The 17785-nt window shown below is 51.8% G+C and overlaps 5 protein-coding genes across 5 annotated transcripts; 1 reads left to right on the top strand and 4 right to left on the bottom strand.

Moving 5' to 3' along the window:
- Nucleotides 1-969: 969 nt before the first annotated feature.
- Nucleotides 970-3258, bottom strand: CPAR01_16526 (histone deacetylase; the record flags this gene model as incomplete). The annotated part of the gene is made up of 2 exons (XM_060500771.1): nt 970-1289; nt 1350-3258. The coding sequence occupies 2 exons, from the start codon at nt 3256-3258 to the stop codon at nt 970-972; spliced, it is 2229 nt and encodes a 742-aa protein (XP_060340480.1).
- Nucleotides 3259-4692: 1434 nt separating this feature from the next.
- Nucleotides 4693-6028, bottom strand: CPAR01_16525 (F-box domain-containing protein; the record flags this gene model as incomplete). Its single annotated transcript, XM_060500770.1, has 2 exons — nt 4693-5133; nt 5216-6028. 2 exons carry the CDS (start codon nt 6026-6028, stop codon nt 4693-4695), a joined length of 1254 nt encoding a protein of 417 aa, XP_060340479.1.
- A 1309-nt stretch (nt 6029-7337) lies between these two features.
- CPAR01_16524 (brix domain-containing protein) lies at nt 7338-8506 on the bottom strand (the record flags this gene model as incomplete). Its single annotated transcript, XM_060500769.1, has 5 exons — nt 7338-7687; nt 7752-8010; nt 8073-8189; nt 8258-8318; nt 8382-8506. 5 exons carry the CDS (start codon nt 8504-8506, stop codon nt 7338-7340), a joined length of 912 nt encoding a protein of 303 aa, XP_060340478.1.
- Nucleotides 8507-9761: 1255 nt separating this feature from the next.
- On the bottom strand, nt 9762-10766 carry CPAR01_16523 (Ras family protein; the record flags this gene model as incomplete). Its single annotated transcript, XM_060500768.1, has 5 exons — nt 9762-9895; nt 9986-10066; nt 10133-10522; nt 10612-10624; nt 10746-10766. The coding sequence occupies 5 exons, from the start codon at nt 10764-10766 to the stop codon at nt 9762-9764; spliced, it is 639 nt and encodes a 212-aa protein (XP_060340477.1).
- Nucleotides 10767-12982: 2216 nt separating this feature from the next.
- CPAR01_16522 (chromo domain-containing protein) lies at nt 12983-17348 on the top strand (the record flags this gene model as incomplete). Its single annotated transcript, XM_060500767.1, has 2 exons — nt 12983-13202; nt 13261-17348. Coding segments are annotated over 2 exons (4308 nt in total), but the record flags the coding sequence as incomplete, so codon positions are not given.
- Nucleotides 17349-17785: the final 437 nt, after the last annotated feature.

Below are 17785 nucleotides of genomic sequence, written 5' to 3'. Positions count from 1 at the left end.
ACAAAACGGAGGCTGAGAGACAGCTGTGAAGCGCGCTCAGACGCGATTGTCCGGATAAGATAAGTGTACGTCGGCTATTGAGCCAACCAGAGCGTACTATCGAACGTCAGTGCTGGTCCACAAGTTGACCTTTCGGCTGGGACCAATCAAAGCCGAGAGAATTGACGATGGGCTGGGATCTAAAGTGATTTGCCGGACAAATTGTAGACGCCCACACGACTAGGCGAGTCTTGAAAGACCACGAAAAATGTTGCGGTAACAGGATTTCAAAGGAAGGGTCCACTAACTAAATATCTTTTACACTGGGATCCTGAAAAAATAGGAAAGTCAGGCCACTTGCTGCTGTATGCCTTTCTCTCACCTGCATGTGCCAAAACCTAGTGCAAGACATATCATCAGAAGTTCAAAAGGCAAAAGATTAACCCGTAGAATGGCTTTGCCAATCGCGGTGAGGATTTGAGCCTCACGCGGGGGTCGAACCCGCAACCTTGAGATTAAGAGTCTCACGCTCTACCGATTGAGCTAGCAAGGCGGGTTATTGTGTGGATTCTGTGATCCACTGTTGGAGAGGACACCCGTGACTCGTCTCTTGAACCCCGCCGTCCTCTTGGTGACAGATGATCCCTCACTCCCCTACGCAGAGTATAGAGCAGTAGGGTGGCTCAGTCGACTTCGGCGCAACATGGTTGGCATTGTGGTGGTGTATCAACAGAATTCTCTCGCCAAATGCCTAAGGTACGTCGCTGACACCCATCCCGCGCTCGAAGATTCCTCGCTACCAAAAGTGTCTCTTCTCCCTCAAAATCCTCCGCTCTCCCGTAACCAGCGTGCTGCGGACCTGGAACGTATCTCCGTCCTCAACGCCAACCGCGTAGGCTTCAGTACCCAGTTGTATATATGCTGCACTGCACGCGCCTCCCCCCGGTATCTCATCCCAACTTTGAAGCAGGCTCACTCAACCGGGGCATGTCAAGCCATCTTGTCATCCTCCGTAGTATCACCATTCTGCCGAGCCGCGAGCATATCCAGCATCCAACTCTGGACCTCCTTGGCATGGGCCTGCGCCATCTTCTGGGTACCGTTCTCCGGACTCCGAATCACTGTGCCGAAGCGGCGCTTACTTACTCTGTGCTTTGTGTCTGCACGAGACCAGCACGCGTGATCATGCTCGACGTAGATTTGGGAGTGATCCTTATACCAGGGTGCAAGCTCGGTGTCGACGTCAGACTTGACGGGTCGCAACATTCCCTTGATGAAGCAGGCGACTCCAGCAATTTTGGCTTTGCAGTCTACCGTGAAATGATTAGCGGGGGAAGAGCACGTTACTGCTGTATGGTGAAAAGACATACCTCGTCCAGTCAGAAGCGCCCTAACTCCACTATACGACCGACCTACACCAAGAAGAAGAATGTCGTCGGCCTCCTCGTAGAGCTGGATGTAGTTGTCCCATAGGTAGTTCGCCAGCTCCTGAAGTTCGCCCAGGAGCTCAATCTCTCCTGTCTGCTGAGTGTAAGGTTCCATATCTTCGTCTCGTAGAACCTTGTTCGGGACGTTGACATCCATGACTGCAATACCTTGGCCAACAGCCCAATCGATGTACTGTTCGACGCTATCGACTACCCAGGCGTTATGGGCCTCCACGTGGCGGTCAACCACATCAGGTTGAGCCAACACCTCCGGCGGATCATGAAAGATGATGAGAATACGCCGTGCGGACGGAATATCTGGAGTTACGAGGACCTGATTCTCGTAGGATTTAAAGAGCATATCTCTTTGTATGAAAAGAGGAATCATCTGATGGCGTTGTGACAGTGCTTGCCTTTGGCCGAGCCTGATGTGGTCGTTGAGTCTTGTAACATGCAGATCTTGAATATCCGGCATCGGGATAATGCCAGGTCTCATGCATTCCCAGTACGGCGCGTGGTAGCTCTGCACCTTGGCGAGGACCCTGGCCGCGTCCTTGTTCAGAGATGGCAGATTCATCTTCGGTGGCGGTTCTCCCATCAGCGTACGAGCAACTGATACCGCTGACGTTGAGATGGCTTGCAGGTTGTAGCCACCCTCCAGACACACGACGACCTTGCCTTCTGCCAAGGACATGAGCATGTGGGTCATGTGTGAGTAGCAAGCAGGGCTCACGAAGCATCCACCGAGCTCGTCTCCGTCGGCAGCATCGAATCCTGCGGATATGACAACCAGGTCGGGATTGAACTCCTTGGCGATAGGCATGATGATCTTTTGGAAGGCGGCGATGTACTCGCCATCACCCATGCCCTGATCGTGCCATCCAATGTTGATATTCTTTCCCAGTCCAGGCCCTGTACCGCAGTGCTCGAGACCTCCATCCGGTATTTCCGCATTCTCTGGCGGGCCAGGGTAGAACTGTCCGTTTTGGTAGACATGGAGGGAGATGTATAGAACATTCGGGTCGTCGTAGAAAATATTCTGAATGCCATTGCCGTGATGAACGTCCCAGTCCAAAATCAGTACCTTTCTGCAGGCCTCTGGATATTCTTGCTGGCAGATCTTGACGGCGACGGGCACGTTGTTGAAGAAGCAGAAGCCGAGGGGTTGGTCGTACTCTGCATGATGACCCGGGGGTCTGATGACAGCAAAGGCATTCTTGACGTTGCCCTCGACGACATGCTTGCAGGTGTCGATGGCGCCGCCGCAGGAGAGAAGGGCTGCCGTGAATGTCAGACTGCCCACGTAAAGCGAGGCACGGCCTTGATCATATTGCCGACTCGTTTCTCGTAGCGTGGGGTAGTCCATCTTCGATAGGCTCTCGACCCAGTGATAGTGCAGCGGAGTGTGTGTGGTAAGAATTTCTTCCTTAGTTGCTTCTCGAGCGCCAATCCTCCACATGTATTTCGACGGGTTGTGACGCATCACCTCCGTGATTTTGCTTTCCGGGCCATTGAAAACTAAGCCATTCCTCTTGAATGCTTTGAAAATTTCCTCTATTCGGCGAGGGTCTTCTGGGTGATGAGGCGTAGTCCCAAAGTCGGCGTTGACGTGAAGCTTCATGCGGTCATCGTAGCAACATGCCGTGGGTAGTAGTCCTCGTCTGCGAATCGAGTCATCATTTAGAATTTCTTCGTAGTCCTCTTCATCCTCCTCATCCTCGTCGTCGGGCGATGTGGTATTCTCGTCTTTTTGTACCCCATCAGCAGGCACTGGAATTCCATTGGTAGTCGTGGTCTCATTTGAAGGCTTATCATCCCCGCCCATGACGACGTCCGGGTCGCCGCCTTCCATGGTCAGAAACCGGCTGTGTCGACACGCCCCAAAACGCGGATGATGCTTATCGTGAGTGATACGGGACGATGACAGTGTTTGATACTTCGGGCAGCAGAGCGAGATCGCCGTGTCTGACCAACAGAGACTTTCCAAGGTACTGATAGCCGGGATGGTTCGAGCTAGGACGGAAGGCAGTCCTATGTCTCAGAAAGATGAGCAGGTCTGACTGAATGCTCTGCCCTGTTTCTTAAGGCTGATCGATCTTCAACCACGCAGGAAGAAACGATCCAGGTTGCCCAGAAGCAGGCGGTCTTCTAATGCCAGGTCAGTTATATATTCAGGATTCGTCTGGGTGCCGAACGTTGAGGAACAGCAAGGCAGGCCAAGTGAAAGACAAAGTGTATCTTTTGTGATTTGTTCTTTCGTAAGCGCATCACTTGAATAAGTGATAGCATCAAAAACGCCTCTCGGCATGAAAATGAGAACTGGGAAAGATCAAATGAAGCTTCTTTGTTGCTCGGTCTTGATGAAAGGCAAACGGCATTAAGAGAAACACCCAAGATGCGCCATCTCAGCCAGTTCGCTCGATAATGAGACACGAGACTGATCAGACTGTTGCTTGACTGCCATACATAAAAAAAGCACTTTGTGAAATAGTAACTGACCTTTGTGAGAACGACGGTTCAACTTTGGCTCCTGCCCGAGATGAGCTCAACAATGAGTTCGGATAAGGCCGCCGCCAGCTGTAGTAAGGTAGGTCGGTCTGTCGCAAGTCTGATTACAGGCGCAGCGCCTGCAGATGATGATGGTATATCTGGTGTAAGAGAAGATTTCGAGAGAAAAGAGATATTAAGAGCAGGGTTCCAGCTGCGCAAAGACAATGCGCTGCGCTGATGGGAGACAATGCCGTCGTGTAGGACGGCTATTAAGTGAGTGGCCGGGTGTGAGTGAGGATGGGAGAGGCTTGGGCCACTGACAAGGCCGGAGCTGGCCACAAGCTCGCCGCCTTGCAGGGTGCACCCGCCACACTTACGCCCCTGTAGGTCGCAGCCTTGCACTAGCTAAGAGATCAAGTCCGCAATCCACCCATTGCTAGATTCCCGAATAAGGCAAGTTCAGTCTGTTACTGCACTTCTTGCCATCATAGCATTGAAGATACTAACGAACTACAGTGCAAGTGGTGGAATTTGCGATAGTGTTACTGATAAATAATGATAATACACTGCCTAGGTAGTATAGATTGGCGGGAGAAGGCGGCATTGCTCAAAACACTTATGTCTCATGCGCGAAAGACGCGACATCAACTCGACGAAGATGATACGAGGCCATTGACAGTGACTCTATTAGGATCTGCATTGCCCTGACTAGCTTTTATCTCACTCTCAATTGAGATAGACCATCATGGGACATTTGGCCCGGCCCATTTTGCCTCCACCCAGAAATTCAGCATGCTTAGTAACGTTGCCCTCCATAGGAATGACTTCGCTCGGCGAGAGCTCGACCATCATCTCCTGGTGGCGCCCAGATCCCTCTCGGCCGCCGGAACGCTCCCGGAGGAGGAATCGAGCCATCGTGGCTGCCGTCATGAACAAGATGTTCGTCCAAGTCGTCATCAGAGGTAACGATGCCTCCGATGCTGGTCAAATCAGCAATGTCGAAAAGCCACGGCCGCTCGTCTGTCGCGGACTGGATCGCTGCTACAAACGATTCCTGGTCCTGGGAGAATGCGGGGTGCTTCAAATTGACATCCATTACCAGCCTCTTCCGAGGGTAGTTGAACAAGTTCTCGAAGTAAAACATCAGGTCTTCCGGATCGAGCTTGGCATACGTGTCCACAATGCGTTCGCGAATGCTGGTCTCGATCATAGTCTCGAGTGGGCTGCTCTCGTCAACCTTTGATAGATGTCAGTATTGATTCGATTCTAATACCACTGCGCCTGCAATATCGAATTGCAAGATGCCAAATACCACTTACAGGTTCTAGGTTCTGCTCTAAGTTCGGGTAGATATAATGCCGCACAAGATTCTTCATCGAAAAAAAAAGATCTCTCATCTCGATCAATTCGCGAGTTGAATGAAGTCTCATGTGACTGGTTCGGACATCATTGACGAACGGCTCCGGCTGACTGCTCCGAGGACGAAGAAGTTCACCGTGAAAGTAAAAGGCGTAGAGCCACCAACGATAAAGAGCACGGCGAAGCTTGAACTTCTCTAACTCGTTAAGTTGACGGCAGTCCTCAGGTGTCGCAAACCAGTGGAGTTGGGGGAATAATTCCTCCCATTGTCGTGTCACCAAGCAATACTTCAGTAAGGGCCTCAAGTCTCGTTCAACAAGCGTGACCGATCGAGGTGACGGCAAAGTAGTTCTTGGTGGTTTGTCGCCGTCCAAAGCCCCTGTATTGTGCTGGATACCGCCACGGGATAAGGTGACGCCCGTCATGTCGCCCGGAAATCTTCTGAAAACTACTCGTCGCGGCTGAAAGGTATCTCCATACTGGCTCATGTCTTGGTCCGAAGCCGTGAAGACTTGGAGAAGCTCGGGCAAGGGGCTAAACTCTCGCTGAAGGACTGGCAGCAAAATTGCCGCCTTATTTCTTGTCAGGAGTCCATGGAAAAGAGTGTTGACCTGAGCCAGGGAGAATATGCTGCGGACATCGAGTTGATGGTAAATATCGAAAATAATTTCAAGGGGAAGCCCTTCGAGGCCGTCCAATTTGCCAAGATCGCCATCCGCCAGGTCTGATTGCAGCCGTTGGCCCACAAATAGTGATGAGTAAGTTGAAGACATCTTGAAAGCAATCAACGGTTGTCTATAGCGGTCTATGTGTAATGAAGGCGATCGTGATCTGAAAGTTGATCAAGTATAAGGAAGAGGTTGATCCGATAGAGCAATGCAGAGTCAAGTTTCGGGCTGAGGGATGTTTGTGGTGAGAGGGCAGTCTGACTGTAGTTCAGTCTGATGGTGATTCAAATTGACGATGATTCAGATGAACAAGTCAGAGAAGCAACGGAACGCCTTCGGCAGCAAAGATAGTACGAGTCGAATCTATGAACTTCTTAGAGGCTTCATCCCAAAAACAACAGTGTTGACTAACGCGCGACTCACTGGTGTATTGCAGCATGTTGTTTCCAGGCAGCTCCTTTTAATGAACCTCGTGACAATGAGTTCGCTGGCGTCTTTTGATGCTTGCCTGCTGATCAAGGACGGACAGAATGAGCTAGAGCCCTTGGTCTAGCTTTGATGCTGAAGAGAAGCTCTGACGTGCGCTTCAACAAATTATCACCGGATAAGGATCCAGTCACAATGAATGTGCGTGTATTTCGGAGACTGATTCGTCTCGTCTGGCCTCACGGATGAATGAAATCACCGGTGAGGTATCGGATCAATGGGTTTACTTCCTGATAACCCCGACGTTGGGGCTATCAATAAGGGCGATGATGTAGGTCGGCATTATTTGCACAGAAGACGCGATATTGGTCGAAATGGGCTGGCAGATGTCCCGGTTGGCCATGCTTGCTCACACAAAACGCAGTGCTGAGTTGCTGAAGCAGTGCTGCAGGAAGGGAAACCTCAACGCGAAGGGGAATCGAGGTCAAGTGAAAGGGTAGACGCGACGGTGACGCAGAGGACATGCACCAAGGTCCCGATTGCTGACCTAATGTTGCTCAAGCTCAGGAGGTCAAGCCGCACAGGTACCACGAGTTTCCGGTCCAATATGACGGAAGTTGTCTCCCTACCTTACCTCCAGTGGGTTCCTTCCCCGGGGAGTTGGCGTCAGGGGTACCATATCGCTCGTGATTGTGGCTAGGGTGCTTGCGCTGCATCAGCCAATCATTGAGAGGATGTTGGAGCCGACATTGGGAGTACGTATTTTGCTATCAAAAGCTTCGCATCGCCTGCCCGCACCTATGTATGAATGAATGATGCCAGGTATATACCGTATCTTTCACCTGGCGTATCTCATGCTTCTCTGTCTTCTTCTTGTGCTCCAGAGTTCCTCGGCATTTCAAAACTCTTGAGCAAAAAGAGAAGAAAAAAATTGGCCCTTTGTCAGTCAATAAACTCAAATATGCCCGAACAGCATGGAATCTTATTATTACGCAAACAGTGCCTTGGTATCCAGCTCATCCTTCGCCGCGCTCTTTCCACCCTTGCTTCTGAGGCCAAGCTCGCCTCTCTTTGCCGCCCGCTCTACCTCCTGCTCCGTCCGCGAGACGTGGCGAGTAGACTTCTTCTTCCTCAGGTCCGCACGAATCTGGTTCGGGGAGACGAAGCTTCGGCTCTCCCAGATCTTGCTTCCACACATGCTGCCTTCGAGTATGACAATCGGGGTTGCCGTCCACCGCGGACCAATCTCCACCAGGGCGACGTCTGTCTTGCCTCCTCTGAGGACTGACTTTCCAGTTTCCTCCTCCGTCTCGGCATCGACCTCCTTGATCTCGAAGTCTGATTGTCGCAGTGTCAGTCTTGAGTACGCAAATGCGGTTGGTAAAGTAGCAGTCGGACTTACAGCGGATCCAGATCTTCTCATCAACCCAGCTAATTCCCATCACGTGGTCCACGAAAGGCTTGGACTTTCTCGCTCCCTCTGGAACACCGAACACCATTGTCATCAAGTTCTTGATGACTTGAAGATGAGGCTCGGTGTCGAATGCGGCGTCAAAGGACAGTATAGGACGGCTGCCCTTAAGACAGTTACCCGGGAATCGCAACTCCTCCATGGTCATGATATTCTGGATGTGTAGACGCACACTGGGGCCGTTCGGTGCCTTGTCAATGTCAGTAATGCCCACCATCTTCGAGATCAACTATCGTAGTGGAAAACACTCACGTTTGCCAACCACATGTACAAGTCCTGGTGCTTCCTGGCCTCCAGGTAGCAAATCTGAGGTGTCGAGTTGAGCTCGGCGAGTTCGTTGAGAACGTGGAGTTTTGACTTGGTATCGAACTAGAGCGGTTTGTCAGGATCGAGAATTGTCGATGAGGACAGCCAGCAATGGCGGGGATAGTACGGACCTTGCTGTCCAACTTTCCGTGGGGCATCATCGAGTGAATATCGGTCATCAGGTGTCGGTGTCTGTCGAGGTCAAAGGTCAGCGTGACTGCCATGGCATATGGAGATCTATTGGCGGAGCTTCACCTGTAAGTGACGCCTCTGCTTGAAAGAACCAGAGCGCGCCTCTTCTGGCGCACCTTCTTGACGCCATTGGTCGGCGCCTCAGGCTTGTCGGCCTTCTTGGACAATGACTTGTATACGGAAGCCATCTTATCGAGTCACAAAGGTGGTGTGGGGTGTGTTGGCGACGTCGAAGATTGATGTTTGACGCGAAGAAGATATCGCAGCCCACCTGCAGGAAACAGAAGCCGATGGTTTGCGACCAGCCCAAATTTTTTTCTTTCCGCTACAGACGGGACGCCTGATAAGAGAGCTTATCGGCCAGGCGGTGACCCGGTGTAGCGGGGCACACACCCACTTAAGAGGTTCCCTGTGGTGCCAGTGCACCTCGAACCTTTTTAATGAGTAAGGGAGGTACGTACCTAACTCCGGCGCATTCATTCCCTCCGCTGCCCTGTCGCCCAGACCGTGTCAGAGTGTGCCACAGAAGGGGGGGACAGTAACTCATGCGCGGGCTAACCCAGCTGAAGAGCGAGGGGGACTCGAGGGGCAGGGCCAAGCGTGAGGGGATGGGCACCGCAGCACCTATGAGTACCTAGCGCGGGCTGGGGGGAAAGAAACTTTGTGGATCGCAGCAAGCTTGCATGCCCACCTCAATTTCACCTCGCTGGAGTGCTTCGAGACATCCTGACCAGTGTGATGCCAGGACATGGCTTGAGAAAGACCCCGAAATTTGGGAATGCGGTACTTCAATGTAAACACATGGCTGGTTTGACCACTAAGGTATTGAGCTGGGCCAGGGGCAGAAGCCACTCTGAGCTCAGAGGAACACCTGTCATGACGGCAAAAGACCTGAGGTAGTAATTACCTACTGTATTGGTGCATCTGAAAGGGTACGTCAGAACTCACGAACACTTCCTGATCAGGTTGAAGGCGGCCAAAGATGCGACCCGTTGATTCGAGGTACCATCGCACATTACGGACATCCTCGCTAAGGGGTATCTTGTCTACGGTGTGCATGTTATATGGCGAGGACAGGTCGTTGGATGGAGCAGCCACAAAATGCTTCGCACATCACCAAATTCCACCTAGAAGACGCTCCCTCAAGGCATTAAGATGGATTCATTCAACTACGTAAGCATGTCAGAGCGATCGTCAGAAACGTCAAATCCCAGACAAGCCGCACTGAGCCGTATAAAGGAGAACAAAAGAAAGGCCGAGACTATACTCCGTCCCTTCGGAAATCATAAAAAAGACTCATTGGATTCCTAGTCATTCCTCGATGCAGCAGCCCCTCCTTGACCAAGTGGCGTACAGATTCCGGGGCATGTGTGACATGCCATGATATCGACCGTAGCAGCCCTCCCAAAAGGCCGTGAAACAGTTTCGCAGAAGGGGATTCGCTTAACAGCACTTGCCGCTCTTCTCTGCACTGTTGTCCGCAGGTGTGCTGAGCGAAATGCCGGCGCCGGCTCCGATCGAGGCTTGGGGTCCGTCGCCCGAGTCGAGGGCCTTGCTGGATACGATGCGGTAGATCTCTGCAAGCGAGACGGATCACGTTAGCACTTGACTGTCACCAGATACCCCTGATTATGTATGCGAGTTGCAAAATACGGGAGTAGACGCACCGGTCAAGATGTTCTGGAATGCAAGCTCGACGTTGCTGGCATCGAGGGCAGACGTCTCAATGAATGAAAGGTGGTTCTCGCCTAGAGCACCGGTTAGCGAACTCAGGGTCTACGGCACTTCCCCCTGACGCCTTCACCGCAACGTACTGGCGAAAGCCTTTGCCTCCTCTGTAGGCACTGCTCGCAGGTGGCGCAAATCGCTCTTGTTTCCGACAAGCATGATGACGATGTTGGCATCGGCATGGTCTCGCAGTTCCTTCAACCACCGGGTGACGTTCTCGTATGTCTGGTGTTTGCTGATGTCGTAGACGAGGAGGGCACCGACAGCTCCTCTGTAGTAGGCCGAAGTGATGGCACGGTAGCGTTCCTGGCCGGCGGTATCCCAAATCTGTGCCTTGATCGTCTTGGAGTCGACTTGGATGGATCTAGTGGCGAACTCGACACCAATTGTCGACTTGGAGTCCAGGTTGAACTCATTGCGGGTGAATCGACTGAGAAGGTTGGACTTTCCGACGCCCGAGTCTCCGATCAACACCACTAGAAGATGAAAATGTCAGCTGGCCCTCACAGAAGCCCTGTGGCCACTATGCGATAACGTCGCCAGGTCGGATCGGTCGTTGGCGCACCTTTGAAGAGGAACTGTCGGAGGCTTCGAGTTAGCGCAAGGAGGGGGAGGCTTGGGAGAGCAGTTGGAGAGGGAGAGGGAGAGGGGCGGCAGTAGGGTCAAGGGGTCTGGAGGATGGGAGATGGGAGGACTCACGTCATATTCGTCGTTGGCCATGATGTCGGATTGTGTTGCAAATGCGATGGACAGGTGTCTAGGAAGTTGTAGGTTCGTTGGTGTTGCGAAGCGAGGATACTGCGGCTCGATGGAGGTGGTGCGCGGCCCCGAGAGATAAAGCAGTTGAGTTGAGGCGAGGCAAGGTGTAAGGGTCTGGAACTGAACCAGACTGAGAGAGGTGGTGGACAGTGCAGGTCAAGGCAGCATAGGGTGGTGGGTGAGGCAGCAAAGATTGAGGTGAGGTGGTGGTGTCGGCACCCGGGCAGTTCTAGGCCACAGAAACTCGCTTTGCCTGGAGGGAGGTAGGCACTTTAGGTAAGGTACCCATAGAGCAAACAGCCACTGGGAAAGGGGAAGTCGGGCGTACCTAAGTGAGGTAAGGGTACTGCTGGGGGTTGTATCCCGTCGCAAGCCAGCTGCAAAGGGGGCTTGTCGGGTCCTGGGTGCTGGGAGATTGGGAGTATCCAGGTACAGGAAGTACCTCGACAGCCAAGGTACTTTGGCTCGTGGGGCAAGTTAATGATAAACCTCAGAGCTCTGCTAACGTTTGATACGCATGAGAGACTACCGTGCTCTTTGCACTATTGAGTAGACGATCAAGAGGTAAACAATTTAAAAACAGGAGTGATAGATATGTTTATTTCTGTGAAAGAAAAGGGGAGTGTTTGTTTTTCGAGGTACAGTTGGAATCAGAAAGCCATTCGTGGTGTTTTTAGAAACCAGCAATTCAGCATCTCCCTGCCGCTAGATCATTCAACTGGTGGGGTTGTCAAGTAACTGGAACATCCATAGTATGCAAAAAGGTCAAAGACGTACTTTGAGAAGAATGCAGATAGATAGACGACACGCTGGCCAGGAAAGTACCAAAGATTGATCAATGCCTTTGCTTTCATGACTTCTATGGCTACCCATTCCCTGCCCGGGCACATCAAAGTCGAAGGGGGAGGATGCTCCACGTTCCCGGATGTGCTGAACCCGCTGAGCCACACCACCGCCGGGCATGCACCAACCACGTTCGTCACATCGGCGTCTCCCTTCTTTGCCTCGAAGATTGACAGGACATGAAGAGGTCTGCAGTTGACTGCAGTGTGCGAGGATCCAGAACGGGATCCCGCCGTCGGTAGCCGGAAGTGTCGCGTTTCACCTCAAACATCACGTGTGCCCAGGCTGCGGTGTTCAGAGAGGACAACCTCAGCATGGCTCAGGTCGCTTCTTCTGACCCAGCTCGCCATGTGCCCTGAGTGTCACACACAGCTTGGTCTCTACTGAAGTACCAAAGAAGCTGACGTAGTCCATTTACACGCACTGCCCCCAAGCAACAGCACTCAATCTTCAACGCCACATGCATGACACAAACTTCCAGATTGAGCCTTCCATAAGGCAAGCTGAGCTTTGTTTACCGCTGAGGTCCGTAATCACAGGCAGATTCTACAATTTGTCGAGATTCAGTGAGGTGTACCTAGGTTTTGAACAATTTCCTTGCCAGTTGAGGTGATCATCTTTAGATCGTCAACACAGGCAAAGGAAGTTCCTGTCTGCGTGTGCACACTTACCGTACCCAACCAACTCCCTAGTTGATCAGAGTATCCGTAGGGAGTTCTCTTTACAAGTGCCGACTCTCTGAAAAGGATCTGATCAGGTCCCTTGAGTAACTGCCTTACGTAGTAGTACGGCCATCTCGTACGTTCAGTAACGTTCAAGAGGTCGTCGGTGGAAAGTTGCTTCTTATCCGAGTGCTTGCAGGACACTGCTCTCTGCACGCTAAGATGTTACCCGCTGCCTTCCGCTATCGTTGGAAAGGCAGGTCCAATCAGAATAAGGTACCCTTACCTTCCTTACCTTCTTCCATGGTAGCAGACCTGTGAACACTGAAGGCACTGTGGGCCGTGGAAGCTACCCTGAAATGCTGCACGGACACTGTTCCATGGCGCCTCCCCAAAGGCACGACGGGATGCCCTCCGCGTACCTACCTGACATTCATGTAAACGCTCTCCCATCCTCCTCGATATTGAATCGTTACTTTTCGCGCCCAATTTCACGTCAGCAATCCCATAAATACCTGGTTTGACTCTGTACAAAATTCCACATCTCCCGCCCCTCTCAATTGTCAATGTATTGATTGCCCTTTGGTACTTGACGAGTAGGGACGCATTCTGTCCCGCCGGTTAGTCCTCATTACCTTGCCCGAATAACCTCATCGCTTACCTTTGATCAGTGCACATAACTACATTAAAATTCATGAACAAGAGCTCTTTGCCTCATCAACCAATTTCGGTCCTCGCCTGATCAGCTCCGCGCTTCGAGTATTAGAGGTTCTTCTTCAAGCTCCCGTACAACGTGCGGTTGCATTCACTGAGGCCTGCTACCTCGCGTATCAAGAGTCACATCGTCATCTGAGTGTATCGACCTTTGGTGCGTCGAAAACCTGTGGCAACAGTTCACACATACGACCACAGCGTATCCTTCACGCGTGCCTTCTGGATATGCTTTCCAGAGTATAAGCGTGCCATGGATGCTTCCGGGCTTTTCGTCGCCGATGATAAGCAACCTGACGATGACAACATCTCCATCAACTCCACCCTCGCGTCCGAACACGATTCCGATGAGGAATGGCTGGTAGAGGGTATCCGCGCTCAGTGTCGCGAAGGTGGGAGAGACAAATTTTTGGTAGAGTGGACTGGTTACCCCATTGAAGAGGCCACATGGGAGCCTGAAGAAAACGTGACGGATGAGCTAATTGGGGAATGGAAAGACACTCAAGCAAAGCAAGCTTGTGGGGAGGAGAAGCCGTTCGACATTGTCGCCTGGCAAGAAAGCGTGGTCAAGCGTCAAGAGGACAAATACCAGCGGCATCACCAGCGCAACGTTGAACGGAAAAAACGAGGTATCCAGCCTAGGCTATGGGAGGGCGAAACCAAAGCGGATTATTATCTCAGCGACGAAGACGTTGGGGAGGATGATTACAACGCCGTATTCCCCCCTCCAAAGGCTGTGGAGCGAAACGAAGATGCGTCTCATTCTGATACTCAACCCTCCAAGATCGCCCCTAAGCAGGAGGTCGCAAAGGAACCAATCCCTCAGAAACGGGCTTCAGCGACAGAGAAACCAAAATCACCAACAAGAAAGGCACAATCCAGCTCTAGCCCTCAGCCACGCTCACAGCCACCTTCGGCGCTGGCAGCGGCGACTGAATATCAAGGAACAGCCAAGAAGAAGCCTCTGCCGGGCAGGGTGGTCAACAATGCGACAACCAGCCGGTTGCCGAATAGCGCGACAGCAACTGCGCGGACCACTCACAGGGCCAAAAAGACTGCTGTGAGCTCTAGGACAATGGTTAGATCACAGAACACCGGAACGGGCATCAATGTCTTCGCGGCCGGCAAGCAATCAAAGCAGCGCCGTCAACTCGTACAGAACGTGGCCGATCCTAACAAGGATGCTCGTCTTTTCTCTAATCACCGACTCAAGAGAAAAGCTGAGTTACAAGGTCGTGAGAAAGCGGACATGGCTCCCGCGGCAGTCCCAACGAAGCTATTCAGCATCAGCCGCGGGCCTCCTCCTGGAACCACTACTGATACAAACATCAATCCGAGCACCAATACCACCGCTAGCATCCCTCGGTCCGTACTGAAGCGTTCAGTCGATGATCTCTCGACGAGGTCAGCCAGTGAGTCCAGTATGACAGCGTCGGAGAGGGCGGGGGTGTCACTCCCTCAAAATCTCGGTCAGCCCCAGACTATTCAGCCAACGACCAAGAAAAGGAAGTCCGTTCAGTTTGCAGACGTTCCGCTTGTCGATGAGCCAGAAGAGATGGACGTGGACTACCCGACTGCTCGGCCAAAAAGACTCAAGTCGCCCCCAATGCCTTCAGATCCGTCACAGTCTTCTCAACCGCCTGCTAAGCCTCATTCTATCCTTCGCAAGTTATCAATAACAGACTACAAGTCGAGAAGCACAGGCCAAAACCACGACAAAACGGTCGTTTTAGGTCCTCCGGGAAGCAAGGACATTGAAATGACATTTGATAATGTTAGAGCCGACTCTGACGCTTGGCATTCTCAATTTGTTGACGAGAAATTGCTGCATTTCGCCAGAAATTTCACAGCCAGAACTTTTGCCTCTCAAAGGGCAATTGTTATTGAAAGGGTACTCGCAAATGGAAGCGTCAGGCCCAAGTCAAACAACGATCAAGTTGCTGTGGAGAGAGCAGCAGAACGGCTCCGATCAGGGGCGTTTGGGGTTGCGTGCTTCTATGAAGACTTTCTCGTTGTCATTTACCCAGCTGGGTGCGAAGATTGGAAGCAAACAATGCCTGAAGTCGAAGCCAACAGCCCGGCAAACGTCTATCTGAAATATGTCATCTTCAAGCCCCAGCCGGCTGTTAAGAAGCCTTTACCAATCAGACAGATCAACGCTTCAAAGACAGCTTCGCGAATTGCCATCTTCCGCGATCTCTTACGCCTCGACTACCATATGATTCTGCCCCCCGGCATTCGAAATGTACGCCACAATTTCTACCTGGCGTTTCCTCCATCTAGGGTGCTGTTACTCGAGGCTATGAGCGAGTGGCTTCGCTCAGAGAATCCCGAATGTAGGATATTCTCAACTAAAACGGGTGGCGACTGGGCCGCCTTTACCAACCCGAAGATTGTTACGCAAGGAGTAATCATTGTTCACGAGGCAGCCGCCGATTCGCTCCGACAGTTCCCTGGTTTGCTCAAGCTGCTTTTGCATAAGAGCAGTGCAACTTACGTCTTTTGGTGCATTGGGGAGTCACTCCAGCTGTCTCCCGCGTACCCATCTATTCGGTCTATGCACAATGAGATGCCAAAGCTGGGCACATTCGAGTTGACGAGATTTTTCCCCCACGGTAACGCAATTTTAGTTACCCCAAGTTTTCTGGTCTCTGAACCACGCCGTGCCTTCCAACTCTTTCAGTGGTACAATAGGACCTATCAAAAGCCTAGTAATAACCAAAAGATCGTGGCGGCGGCGAGCTTACGGGAGTATTTGCGGGATCTTGCGCATGAGCGATCCGCCCGCCGAGACGACTTGATGGCAGATGGTGACCTAACACGCCAGTGGTCAACGTCGAAGCGCGAGGATATAGCACGAATTGCAGGATTGAGCAAAGAAGATTGCACAGCTCGATTCGAGACATGGGCGATAGTGGAAGGCCTCCAGTCGGCCATAGACACAAGCATTGTGCCGGATGAGCAGGTCGAGGCCATTGTCTTTGCTGATGGATCTATTGATGCCAACGACGAGCAAAGCTTGGTGAATTGGTTCGGCTGTTGGTCCCAAACTCGTTTCGACCAGTTCCGCAAGTTCCACGTTCTAGGAACAGATGGCACTTCCGACAATAGCCATCTGATCAAAGACGGCGACATTCCCATATATCCGCCTGGGGTTGGGCGCGATCGAGGAGCCGAACCAAATCCCGATGTTCCTGGCCCGCGTCAGAACATGTCAGGTTCCGACAATAATCTTGGACCACAAAGTGAAGGTAGCAGGCTTCTTGGAGGCTTGTCTGGCCACCACTTCCTGAGCAAGTTGAAGGCAATCGCTACTCGCAACGAACGTCCTAAATTGTGTCCATTTGGGAAGCTCTTTGGCTTTGCTGTCTCCTATTACGAAGACATTGCTAACACAGCTGACTCTTATGGAGACTTCCATCGCGACTTTTCAACTTTCGAAAAGTGGATGGAGTGGCCCTGGCCGTTCTTCTCATCCTACCAGGAGCGTTTCAAGCAACCTTCAGCACCCTATCATCTGCCGCCGACATTCAATACCTACTTCGCGGTTTTTTACACTCCTGAAGATGATCATCCAAGCAAACCACCACCGCGCCATCCCTGGCTTGCGATTTGGCGGGTTCGTGAGCCTTATGCGGCTTGGAAAGGAACCGAGCTTTTTATTTGGGACACCGCGGCCAAGGATCGATGTTCCACAGCGAACGAGGTCTACGAGTCTCAACTCTTGCAGGCACAGCAGCACCTTATACAGATGGTACGGGAGCGATCTGAAGACAAACATCGGGGCCTTCCTCTACTAGAGGTCTGGTATGGTGGGTTCGAAACAGAGCCTTCGGAGTATACCTTGCCAGTCGACGTCACGTTCCATAACTTAGATGTGATGATGTCGGACTGCAAGCAATATCTTCCAGCGGTTGATACTTTATTACTGCGCAGGGGTTTCCGCAAGATTTGTCCCGGCGACGCGCCCATTGGGCACGGGCTTCATGCCACAGACTCTTCAATGGATATTGATATGATTGGCGGTCATCGAAATCAGGGCGGCGAGAGCAAGATCATCTTTTACCCGCCCAGAGCCATGAATCCGACAGGACAGAGCAGATGTGAGAATTTGTTCTACAACTGGGTGATGAATATCGACAGACAGAATCCTCGTCCCGCGTGGCCTTACACGTTCAGACCGACCACCGAGTGGTACCAGCAGCAGGTTGCCGAGAACCGGCATTTCGAGCACCTCAACGTTGCTACTTGGCAGCGGGTATTTGAAGTCCTCAGGTTGCCAACTGAGAAGAGCAAGGCTGAGTCGCAAGAGAGCGGCAAAAAGTGAAAAGAAAATCGGAAGAAGAGGAGTAGTCTCGTGCGGGCGATTCAGCCGTACGATGGCGAATTAGAGGGGTCGCATTTTAGAGTATTATGACTAGATACCAGAGGTAAAGCAACTCCGGACCTGAGGGACTGTATGTGATTATTGCATTCCAGCAGGCATGATACGGGATGGATACGTTAGATATCAAGAAAGCGTATGGCATGGATGAGATAGGGGACTGAAAAAATCACAACCCCTTTTTGAAGATGACAAATTGACTTGGTCACTATATGTATGCTGCGAGCGAAGTCGGCATGTGAAGCTATTTTCGCTTCCTTCAGGTATAAGCGTGCTGACAGCATACACCGCCCGCCATATTGACCAATTTCCAGCGCCAAACGTGTCCAGCAATAGTAGATAAAGTCGCTCAGTTCCATTATAAGCCTTTCACTGATATG

The sequence above is a fragment of the Colletotrichum paranaense genome (genome assembly GCF_030867605.1).
Source record: "Colletotrichum paranaense strain IMI 384185 chromosome Unknown Scaffold_26.1, whole genome shotgun sequence".
NCBI lineage: Eukaryota > Fungi > Ascomycota > Sordariomycetes > Glomerellales > Glomerellaceae > Colletotrichum > Colletotrichum paranaense.
The sequence above is the reverse complement of the archived record's forward strand: the minus strand, read 5'-3'. Positions and strand labels throughout refer to the sequence as shown.